This window comes from Vigna radiata, chromosome 9 (genome assembly GCF_000741045.1).
Source record: "Vigna radiata var. radiata cultivar VC1973A chromosome 9, Vradiata_ver6, whole genome shotgun sequence".
Classification (NCBI taxonomy): domain Eukaryota; kingdom Viridiplantae; phylum Streptophyta; class Magnoliopsida; order Fabales; family Fabaceae; genus Vigna; species Vigna radiata.
In genome coordinates this window covers 14,325,192-14,337,644 of record NC_028359.1, presented here as the reverse complement: position 1 = coordinate 14,337,644, position 12,453 = coordinate 14,325,192, and the positions used below count along the sequence as shown (strand labels likewise).

At 35.3% G+C, this 12,453-nt stretch overlaps 1 protein-coding gene across 1 annotated transcript; it reads left to right on the top strand.

The window, feature by feature from the left end:
* The first annotated feature begins 318 nt into the window (after nucleotides 1-318).
* LOC106774256 (F-box/LRR-repeat protein 3) lies at nucleotides 319-5,023 on the top strand. The gene is made up of 8 exons (XM_014661187.2): nucleotides 319-1,212; nucleotides 2,263-2,394; nucleotides 2,693-2,797; nucleotides 2,903-3,296; nucleotides 3,368-3,497; nucleotides 3,660-3,954; nucleotides 4,050-4,301; nucleotides 4,432-5,023. Exons 1-8 carry the CDS (start codon nucleotides 568-570, stop codon nucleotides 4,483-4,485), a joined length of 2,007 nt encoding a protein of 668 aa, XP_014516673.1. The 5' UTR covers nucleotides 319-567; the 3' UTR covers nucleotides 4,486-5,023.
* The last annotated feature ends 7,430 nt before the right edge of the window (nucleotides 5,024-12,453 follow it).

Here is a 12,453-nt window from a genome sequence, read left to right as displayed (position 1 = left end):
CTTTTCTCTTATTAATTCCGTCCTTACCTGTCCTTCTCCGTACGCGCCCCTCTGTCTCTATCCTACGACCAAAATACCCCAACTTCTTTTCTCTAATCACTGTTATGCCAAGTGTGAATTCTTGTTTAATTAACTATTCATTTCGTAACTAAAACTATAATAATTTAAAGTGTTTTATGTATTGTCATTAATAAGTCATACTATTTTAATTAATTTTCTGAAAATTTGATGTTTTATTATACGTAATAAAATGTTGTTGCATTTCAGTTGTAGGAATACTCTTGTTTTGACACTGACCTAACTTGTGTAATTATGAGGAGAAAGAGGGGTATTTCTGTCTTTTCAAGAGAGGATGCAAGCAGTGGGAAGAAAACAGTAGTGGCATTTTGGTCCGAGTGGACTTTCCTCGTCTTCCTTACTCGTTCAATAAAATCTCGCATTAACAGTTATTCTCCCAACCAACCTTGCAAAGCAAAACGAAAACCCTTTTTCTTCCTCTCTTCGCTTCTTCTTACTCACCATTAACGTCCAAAACGACGAAAGAGGACGAAACGCACCGCATCGACGATGAAGAGGCAAAAGCGCTCAGACTCGCAAAACGACAACCCGTTCCAGGTGCTGACGGAGGAGCTCATTTTTCTCATTCTCGACTTTCTCGAAACGGCGCCGCTGGACAAGAAGTCCTTCGCGCTGACGTGCAAAGCGTTCTACGCTGCGGAGGCCAGGCACCGCCGCGCGCTGCGGCCGCTGCGGGCGGAGCACCTTCCGGCACTTGCTGCCCGCTACCCGAGCGTCACGGACCTGGATCTCTCGCTCTGCCCGCGCGTAGGCGACGGGGCGCTCGCGCTCGTGGCTGGCGCGTACGGGGAGACGCTGCGGCGGCTGGACCTGTCGCGATCGCGGTGGTTCACGGGGAGCGGGCTGTTGAACGTGGGCGCGCGGTGTGGGAATTTGGTGGAGCTGGACCTCTCGAACGCGACGGACTTGAGGGATGCTGGGGTCGCGGCGGTGGCGCGTGCGAAGAACTTGCGGAAGTTGTGGCTGGCAAGATGCAAGCTGGTGACGGATATGGGGATTGGGTGTATTGCGGTGGGGTGTAGGAAATTGAGGCTGATTTGCTTGAAGTGGTGTGTGGGGATTGGGGATTTGGGTGTGGATTTGGTTGCGATTAAGTGCAAGGAGCTCACATCATTGGATCTCTCATATTTACCTGTAAATTTCTCTCTCTTTCTCTATGATGTTCATTCATTGTATCTGGTTATGGATTATGGTGGCTAGTTAGCGAGGTTTTCTGGTTTAATCGATTGGATTGGGTAATATTTGGTAATTAACTATAATTTTTGTTGAGTACAAGGTTTAGATGCTTAATTTATTCTGATATCTGCAGTCTTTCTGTTTTAGTACCAGTACATTGTGCTTAAAAACTACTTGTTAGCATTCCAGATAGGTTGTGTAGGTATAACAAATAAAGTTTACTTAAACCTAGTTATAATTACAGTTAATGGCTCTTTTTTTAATTAGCTTTATGAGGCAGATTTTGGTAAAAAGAAAGGAAAATTTATTTTCATTTAAGCGCTCTGATACACCTATTTTATTGATGAATTTGCGGGGTTAGTATTATGGTAAAATGTTATGTTTTCGTATATTTATCTATGTATATTTCCAAATTAAGAATGAATTTAACTTTCTTATTTATTAATGATTTTATCCTAGATGTAACTTTTTCAGTAATTATTATTAATTTTTTATTGTTATGTGAATGATGTCCGTTTTCATTTTATTTTCATTAATTGGTTGTTTTAGAGTTTTATACATATAAATAGTTCTATATGTTTCGATTAGGTTTGTTACAGATGAAAGATACATGTGTTCTCCTAAAAAAAAAAATTGGTTGGTAGGTTGAAGAGTTAGAATTTGGTTGTTGCTAGGAGGGAAGATGGGAGGTTTAATGCTGAAGGTAACAAAAGGTGTTGAACCATGTCGTCTGAGGCGAAAATAGTAAAGATGAGTAATTAATAAGAAAACATGATTTTGGTGGTTTAGTTAATTTTTTCTTTTCGAAGTGGTATTCAGGTGTCTAAATTCATTGGCTCTTTTGTTAAGCAGTGATGGTTTAATGTCATCTTTGGTTACCGCGTTTCAACTGCTGTTTTGAAGTTCTGTTGATTTAGTGGTTCTGAATGTGCTGTTTCTTGAATGAGTTGGGCATTTGAAATGATCTGGTGGGTATAACTAGTATTGTTGGTTTCTTGTGTTCTGTAGATCACGGAGAAATGTCTTCCGTCAATCTTCAAATTGCAGCTTCTGGAAGATTTGGTCCTTGAAGGATGCTTTGGCATTGACGATGGCAGCCTCGGTGTTGATCTCTTAAAACAAGGGTGCAAGACATTGAAGGTATAATGGGGATGCCTAACTTGCTTTTTATTGTTTATGTATTTAATGGCAAAGATAACTTCAGCATAAACTTACTTATTGGCGTACAGCTTTTTCTTATTTAATGTTCTTCCTTTTAGTAATAGGTTGAATGTGAACATAGATAGAAGTAGTTGTATTTTCTTTTAACTTGGTTACAAGTTCAATGTGTCATTTGCAGTTAGTCAAAACTATTTAATTTTGTAAATAGTTAATTTTCCTTGTCTTCAGAGCACACTTGTTTTCCTGGTCTAGTAATTTAACAAATTCTCTTATGCAGAAACTTGATATCTCAGGTTGTCAAAACATAAGTCACACGGGGCTATCGAAGCTGACTAGCATTTCTGGAGGTTTAGAGAAACTCATTTTAGCAGATGGTTCTCCTGTAATCCTCTTCCCCTTCTCTATTTATTGTTGTCTGTGTATATTTTGTTTAACATAGTGGATGAAGATTTCAGTTGTACCTAATATTTGGCATTTGATTGTCCAGGTCACCCTTGATCTCGTTGATGGTTTAAATAAACTTTCCATGTTGCAATCAATTGTACTAGATGGATGCCCGGTTACTTCTGAAGGATTAAGGGCCATTGGAAGTTTGTGCGTTTCACTTAGGGAGCTAAGTCTAAGCAAATGTTTGGGAGTTACAGATGAAGCTCTTTCGTTACTTGTGTCAAAACAAAAAGATTTAAGGAAGCTTGACATCACATGCTGTCGCAAGATAACTGATGTTTCCATTGCCAGCATTGCAAATTCATGCACGGGTCTCACTTCTCTGAAAATGGAGTCATGTACTCTAGTTCCACAGGAAGCATTTGTCTTGGTTGGACAGAAATGCCATTATCTTCAGGAGCTTGACCTAACAGATAATGAAATTGACGATGAAGGTTTGAATCTGCCCCACTTTGAAAATATTTACTATCATATCAGCTGCTTTACTTACGTTGTTTCTCTGCAGGTCTTATGTCCATATCTTCTTGTTCTAAGCTATCCAGCTTGAAAATAGGAATATGCCTGAACATAACTGATCGAGGACTGACCTATGTTGGCATGTTTTGCTCAAAATTAAAGGAGTTGGATCTTTACAGGTTTGTGATTCAAGTTTAAAATAAAATTTTGGGATATATAATTTGTCTCAGTATGGTAATCTTGTATAAAATTGAAATATTAAATAAATGTGGAAGCATACAAGCAAGAGCTTTTTTGTTCGTTGTCATCATGTTCTTTTTTTGTTTTTTTTTTTTTTTCAGATCTACAGGAGTAACTGATGTGGGCATTTCAGCAATTGCTGGCGGTTGCCCTGGCCTTGAGATATTAAACACATCCTATTGTACTAGCATCACGGATAAGGCTCTAATCTCTTTGTCAAAATGTTCAAAATTGAAAACACTTGAAATTCGTGGATGTATTCTTGTTACATCCATAGGACTGGCAGCTATTGCGATGAATTGCAGACAACTTAGCCGTCTAGACGTAAAAAAGTGTTACGACATTGATGATAGTGGGATGATTCCCCTTGCTCATTTCTCCCAAAATCTTAGACAGGTCTTTTCTTTTTTCTCACATTTCTGATAAAAATAAGAGATGCTAGGAATGTTAGTGAAATTTCTGATGTTGTTATGTCCTCGTATTATTTGCAGATAAATTTGTCGTATAGCTCAGTTACAGATGTAGGTCTTTTGTCACTTGCTAGTATCAGTTGCCTTCAAAGTTTTACCATGCTTCACCTGCAAGGATTGGTTCCAGGAGGACTGGCTGCAGCTTTATTAGCATGTGGAGGGCTAACAAAAGTGAAGCTTCATCTTTCTCTGAGATCTCTGTTACCTGAGCTACTTATCAGACACGTAGAAGCACGGGGCTGTGTGTTTGAATGGAGAGATAAAGAGTTTCAGGTATTGTTCTTGTCTCGTTCTTGTCTTAAGATTTAGCACAATACTGTCACATTGGGAGTTTTGGAACCAACTTTTTTTTTATGAATATTTTTCTATTTGATTGCTGAAGTTCTTTGTGTTTCATGAACAGGCTGAATTGGACCCGAAATGTTGGAAACTACAATTAGAAGATGTGATGCAATAGATTGTCTCAGGTTGTTTGAAGTTTTGATAAAAGCGACTTGCGAATGGCAGGCGAAATACAGGTTGTAGAATAATCACCCACAGGTTGTAGAATAATCACCCGCTTGTCTCGGACAATCAACTGGAATCCATCCACTTCTATCTACTCTATCTACCCCACCTACACTACTAGAACTAAAGAAAATAGTATGAAAAACCTTAGAAATATTAAGTCCATTGGAGGCTACACTGGCTTTGCAAAGGAGGAGCCGGTTGTCCTTCCGTTAGTCTTGCCAGATTAGATAGTTTTGGATTCCGTCACAACTCAAATAATTAAGCTCTCCTTGGGAGAATGTTGAACAAAGACATTTGCTTGTGTGAGAAATTGGGAATCAAGGGTATAAAAGTGAAGACGTTTTGTTCATTTTTTTTTTCTTTTTTGGCTGTAAAATCCAGATCAAGTGTATAAAATCTATCTAACATCTCATTGCTTTATTTATTTTGAGAAGTACAATTGGAAGAATTTTCAAAGAATGGAAAAGCACGGGCGGTTGGATGTATATAGTGACTGTTTTTAATGCTATCTTTTCTTTTGGCTGGGAAAAACCAGGTTGATTAAATATGTGTAACTTATTCATATATATATATATATATATATATATATATATATATATATATATATTCTACTCTATCATTAGTATTTTTGTAAACTAAATTAGCTAGCACAGTGAGTATGCGATGGATCAATGAGATTGCCCTTTTGTGAGGTTTTTGATGGGATTGGGTTCCCCAAATTCCCACACGTACAATATGCTTGCTTTTATCGTTGTACTTTGTAATGCAAGAGGCGCAGATCAATTTTTGTGTTTGAAGTGAGGTGATTTGGAGCTAAGGAAAGGAGGGAAGATTGGGTTTCTTGCCCTCCATCCATGAAGAGAAATGGGCTGATATAGATGCAATTATATACATTTGTTCTCGAATTAGATAAAAACTAGCGCCATAATAATAATAATGTTAGTGTAGTGTTTTAGACACCGAAAAAGAGAAGCTGAATGAACAACTTTTTAAAAAATTGAGTCAATTAAGGAATTGTAGTTTTGCCTAACTTCTTTTAAAAGACTTCCTTTGTGATTTTCACACCAAAATTTAAGATAAAAGTTGATTTAGATTTTATCTTTCAATAATCTTTTAAACCAAATAATTTACAGCACAATTATGCAAATTTTATCAGTTAATTTACTGTATCCAAGCTTTCAATGTGTATAAACATATCTCATATGGGATGCATTTGAAAAAAAGTCTTCACAGAAACAACTTTGAGACATAATTATCAATTTAATCATCCATCGTCTTAATCATCCAGAAATTCAGATAGAAACTATCAACTAGCTCATTCAAATTAATTTTTCATTGTTTTTGATGCTTGATAAAAAATTATACCAAGGCTAACTTTAAAGTACTCATGAAATTGAATACCGAGCTAGTTAAACACAGATTCAATTTGACAATTAACAGCAAAACACTAAAATACAATGCACATGACTAATCATAACAAAAAAAATTAAGCACATAAATGTCTCAAATAGATTAATTTCATTGATTAAAATGTGCAAGTAGACAAGAACACACCATAGAAATAATGAAACAGTGATGTACATATTATTTGCCCAAACAAAAATGAATTCAACAGTAATTTCATAATGGAAGATTAAGCAAATCAAAGTGCAACAACAAGGTTTAAATACTACTTAGCTGAGCCACTTGGTTCTTGAACCAAGGCTTTTGATATCACTTGATGAAATTACTTCCTGACTTGGAGCGTCAATTCCAAAATCAGAACATCATAAAAATTCTCTTCTCCTTTTGAAAACTTATTCTGCAAAACAGAGCAATGGAGCTTTTGGTACCCATAATCTTATTTGGGTCCTTGAGGTTAGAGACATATTACTTTATGACAGGAATCCAAGCATATTTTCCATTTGGAACACCAAAATGTTTAATGTTGCATTTGTTAAAAGTGTGTCCCTTTTTCATGCAATAAAAGCAACAAACATCATGCACCTTGTTTTTCACAAAAGTTCCTTTTTCTACCCAAACTCTACGAGTTCTTTTAATTTGGTTCTTACCTTTAAAAACTCTTTTGTTTTTAAAATCCTTTTTAACAAGTAGAGGCATTTCAGCATTATTATTTCTTGTTTCAACTTCAAGCAAATTTTCAAGAATATTTATATCACGCACATGACTCTTACATGACAAACATTCAACAGGTTCAGCAGTGACATGTGCATCCGACAATTTTATTTCTAAAGTATTAACTTTATTTCTTAAAACAACTTCATCATCAAGCAATTTATCATATTTCAATTTCAATTCATTGTGCTATTTCTTAAGCTTTTTATGATCCGCATCTAATTTCTCAGATTCATTTAACAATTCAAGAAAAGCTTTTTGTAAATCAAACTCACTAGTGTCAAGGCAGAGCCACTTACTTGGCTTGTAGTGTCATCTGTAGCAACCGTCAAACATAGGTTTGCTTCTTCAACAGAATCACTTGAACTACAAATGCTTGATGCAGTATCTTCCCAAGCAATGTAGGCCTTCTTCTTTTTGTGAGATTTCTTTGCTTTTCTTTTGTTGCTTGAACAATCAACTTTCACATGGCCTCTTTCACCACATCCATAACATTTGAAGCTTGATGCAAAGCCTTGATTGTTCTCCTTCTTCTTCTTCTTCAGGATTTTGCTTTCACTATTTGCCATTAAGCATATATTTTCTTCCTCATTAAAATCGCTTGAGCTTGATGTAGAGCTTGAGTCAGACATTGTTAGCTTATCCACATCTATGACTTCATTATAAGTGAGTCTTAAAAAATTCCACATTTCCTGTGCACTTTCATAAACAGAAACTTTGGAGAATTCATTAGGGGTTAGTGCAGATAAGATTATATTTCTAGCTTTAAAATCAAATTGGGCTCTTCTATTTTCCTCATCAGTGCAATCAAAATATGATTTTTCTACTTCTACACCATCAACTGTAATTTTTGGAATATAAGGACCATTTTGTACAGCTTCCCAGATGCCTCTATCAACAAACCCCATAAAAATTTCCATTCTAACTTTCCAAAAAGCATAGTTATCACCAGTAAACAATGGATGTTTGTTAATGGAAACACCCTCAGCATATACAACGTTTTGATTGTGACCGGCCATTTTCGCAAATATTTTGAAAAACTATCAAAGCAAGCTTTGATACCAATTGTTGGTATCAGAGGGGTATGGTTCGAAGAGTATAACGCAACAGAATTAAAACAAAGAGAGCAGAAAGCGTGTTCGATCACAGTTAAAACGAAATTGGTCCTTTTTTAGCACAAATAATTTTCTTTCAGAAAATTAATCAAACAGTTGATATACGTAAAATAAAATGAGTGTAGGGAATAGAAAAATCACACGAGTATTTTTATACTGGTTCAATTCAACAGAATCTACGTCCAGTCATTAATCACTACAAAGAGTGATTAACAGTTCCACTAAAAATAATTTTACAGATTACAATAAAATGAACAAGATATAAAATGAAGAAAAACACTCTACCAACTTGAAGAGAACCGCTCCGACAATCGACCAACGATTCACGAGCTTCTCCTTTCACAAGATCAGACAAAGCACCTTGCTAACTTGAAGAGAGTCTGCTCCGACTATCGACACACGATACGCGAGCCTCTCCTTTCACAAGACCAAGCAAGGGAACAATGAACAAAAGCTTTTTGAGAACTTCTCTCTGACACACAGTGTTCTACTTTGCTTTCTCAGTTCAAAACGTTGTTTTCTGAATTCTCAAAATCCAAATATATAGCCAAGTACACTGTATGCCAAAGGTCAGCTCCCAACTGCCATGAATAATCAATTATTGTAAGTGATAATCGATTATTTAAGTCCGTTACAGAGTTTTCAAAAAGTGATAATCAATTATATGAAGTGATAATCGATTATTCAAGTATGACTTGTGATAATCGATTATTCAAGTATGACTTGTGATAATCGATTATTGCTTCATGATAATCGATTATTCTAGTACAAAAACATGTGATAATCGATTATAGCTTGACCATAATCGATTATACCAGTAAAAATTACAATGTTTATCATTGTCCTACTACATTCAAAATCTACAAGTTGCTTTTTAAATATTTTCCTACTACATTAAAAAACTACAAGTTGCAGCATCATCAAAACTCATCTTCAGGTTTTACCAATACTTCCTTATTGGTAACATATTTTGCTTCCGCTTATCATGCATTATTAATTACTAGGGGAGGCTAGGAATAACAAGCTGGTAATTAGTAATAGGCTCTTTTCACCAAGGGATTGGGTTAAGGGTAGACTAAGAAAGTTTGCATGACAATATGATAAATAAGCTAATTAAATAAGAAGAGTAGATATATGAGGGTGGATAAGATGAAATTGTAAACCCCAACAACTCCATTCATCCATAGTTTTTTTAAAGCCAATTGAATCATTGCATTTGCATGTTTACTTTTGTTCTTTGCATACACACTTCAACTTAATTCTTTTTGGATGGATGAGACTTTTTTTTTTGTGTGTAAGTTTGAGTAGAGTATGAAAACTAAGGTTTGGGCAACCCATGGTGGAGAAAAGACCCAATGTTGGTGTCATGACCAAGTAAACTTGGTGTCAACTTTGACCTTTGCTGGCTATTTTAATGATAACTTTTCCCACCGACCTCCAAATGATGTGATTCTTTTTCTATTAGAAACTAAACTCATAAAGATTTCCAATGACAATTAATTTGCAATTTTTGTACATCTCAGTAGGTACAATTTATTCCTTCAAGTTGACGCTTTATATATTCCTGCCAACGCTGACCTTTGCTGGTTGTTTTGCCCATAACTTTCTCCACCGAACTCCAAATGAGTTGATTCTTGCCTTTGTTGGAATCTAGACTCAAAGACCTTTCAAATTATGCATTGGTAATCAAGTTTAGGGCTTTTTGGCCATTGTAATCGATTACAAGAACACTGTAAACGATTACACGAACAAAAATCTGGTTTTGTACAAAAACTTATGCTGCAGGAGCCAACTTTGGGCACATAAGTAGCCAAAGAAATTTTACGTAATTTTTCATATTTTTTGAATGGAGGAGACTTCTTTTTGGTTTTTAAGTGTGAGGAGAGTCTGAAAACTAAGGTTTGGGCAATCCATGGTGGAGAAAAGACCCAATGTTGGTGTCATGACCAAGTTAACATGGAGTCAACTTTGACCTTTGTTGGCTATTTTAATGATAACGTTTCCCACCGACCTCCAAATGATTTAATTCTTTTTTTATTAGAAAGTAGACTAAAAAAGATTTCCAATGACTATTAATTTGCAATTTTTGGACATCTCAATAGGTACAATTTATTCCTTCAAGTTTACACTTTATATATTCCTGCCAACTCTGACCTTTGCTGGTTGTTTTGCCCATTACTTTCTCCACCGAATTCCAAATGAGTTGATTCTTTTTTTGTTGGAATCTAGACTCAAAGAACTTTCAAATTATGCATTGGTAATCAAGTTTAGGGATTTTTGGCCATTGTAATCGATTACAAAAACACTGTAAACGATTACACAAACAAAAATCTAGTTTTGTACAAAAACTTGTGCTACAGGAGCCAGCTTTGGGCACATAAGTAGCCAAAGAAATTTTACGTAATTTTTTCATATTTCTTGAATGGATGAGACTTCTTTTTAGTGTTTAAGTGTGAGTAGAGCCTCAAAACTAAGGTTTGGCCAACTCATAGTAATCTCACAAACATTGTTTCTTTCGTTCATGGTGGAGTTCCAAAGCAAGACTTCCCACAATCTACTCACACCTAAACACCAAAATCAATTGTAAACTTGGATTCATGTAAAAAACTTATTAATATTGCGCGTTACTTTGTCATCAAAATATACACAACTTAAATGAAAGGAAATTGCACATTAAGTAATCATGAAAGCTATCATCTTATTGGAATAACAATTTGTACATAAATATCTTACAAAGCAAAAAATTCATCTTCGTCTAAATACAAACAAAATCTCTACAAATGAAACTAATCCTGTAACAATCCATATTTCACTGACGTTTCGATTCTTCTAATGTTTTCATTGTCCAGGATCCACTCCCAATATGCTACAACCTTGGATAAAACTTCAATCTTGGATGGCTTGCAGCAAAGAGGCACAATGGAAAAATGGTGAACACGAAGGTTATGGTTCGTCCAACACGAAAATGCCAATGCTCAAGAAGATGGTTAGGGTTCGTCAACACACGAAAACCATAAAACAACACGACACCGAGAAGGCACAACACCAATGGTGGATAGGGACGTCCAAGACGACTTCAATGCTGCACAACAAGGTGCTGAGTCGCACCACAAACAAAGAGTATAACAGAGTGGGAGACCGACCAAGAGGAACGATAGAGATGAAGATGGGCCAAGGCTTTAGGGTTCCACAGAAAGACGAGATAGATGAGAGAACGTGAGTGATGAGAGAGACAAACCGCGAATGAAAGAAGAATAGGGAAAGCGTGAAAAGAAATTTCATATTTTCCCCTTCCCATAATACCCTCCTCTGATTAATTGAATATTGATTTTTTTTTTCAAATTGAGCTAATAGAAAACCGCCACGTGGCGGTGTCAAAACAATGTCAAAATTTTAGTTTCGAAGAAGCGTGTTCCATTTGGAAACTATTTGTCCAATGTAACTTCAATATGACTTTAAATTATGACTGAAGAAGGACCACTTGTGTCCTAAAAGGTATATGGACCACTTGTGTCCTAAAAGTTGTATGGACCAAAAACTATAAATTCATTAAAAGGCTTCCCAAAGTACAAACAATGGCCTCATTAAAGGACTACTCCAACCACATCTCTTCAGTTAGGTTGGTACGTTTTCCAACATATTGTTTTCATAAAAATGGATAAGGGAGTTAGTTAGAGCATCTTTTAACTCTTCACTTTCCCACTGCAAGGTTATCTACATAATTTCGTTAATTAACTTGTAGTGCAAATCTGTATTACCAAATAGGTATATAACTTCACCATGGGTGTCACGGTCGAGTGATAGATATCTTTAACGATCAATCATCCTTCATTCAAAGTATTGTTCATTTTGGAGTCTTCCATCACGGTTTTGTCTTTAACAATTACCTCGAAGGGTGGAAGGAGTATTTAAATTGCCATTGGTCTTGACTCATAAGCTATGTAGGACTATTGGGCATGGTTCATCTTTAGAACCTATGGTTCATCTTTAGAACCTTTGTACAAGTGGTGTTAAATGTTCTTACCACGATCCTAAACATGGACCTTTGTACAAGTGGTGTGATAAGAATGACTTTGAAGTTTTTGATGTGTACTCCTTATGGTTAGAACATGAGGAAAAATCCACTTATAAAAGACTCTCCAACGCTCATTAATATGTGATTATTCTGACAAGATTAGTTACAATTACCATCGAGATTACTTATGATTATCATTAATATGTGAATATTCTTTTAATAGATATAGTTTGAGACTGTTCCAAGATGAAGAGACTTATTGGACTTTATTAAGTTGCCTTCTTTAACATATATATGGACTAGAGAGATAGAAAAGAGATGACAAAGAAAATCTAAATTGTGAAAATCTAGTTTATAATAATCTTAATTTATATTACTTAAACTCTATCTAAATAAATTTATCTCAAATTTAAATTTCGATTTTAAGTTCAAATCATTAAATTGGATTTATATTATTTTGAAAATTTAAAATTAAGGTGTCTAAGTTGAACAAAAAATAGTTTAGGATTAAATCGATATAAATAAATTAAAAAATCATCAATGTTTAATTAAAGTGATTCAGATCAATTTAAAATAAGAATCAAGTCAAGATGAAGACAAATCAACGTCAACAGAAAATCCATTCAGGCGATGGAGAAAAAAAAAAAAAAACTCCTGTACATTTAAATCA

Excerpts from the sequence above, each read along its gene's own strand:
- LOC106774256 (XM_014661187.2), top strand. The coding sequence starts at position 568 with ATGAAGAGGCAAAAGCGCTCAGACTCGCAAAACGACAACCCGTTCCAG. Across the intron at positions 2,798-2,902 it reads TTTTAGCAGATGGTTCTCCT|GTCACCCTTGATCTCGTTGA; the intron begins GTAATCCTCTTC and ends TTGATTGTCCAG. Across the intron at positions 3,498-3,659 it reads AAGGAGTTGGATCTTTACAG|ATCTACAGGAGTAACTGATG; the intron begins GTTTGTGATTCA and ends TTTTTTTTTCAG.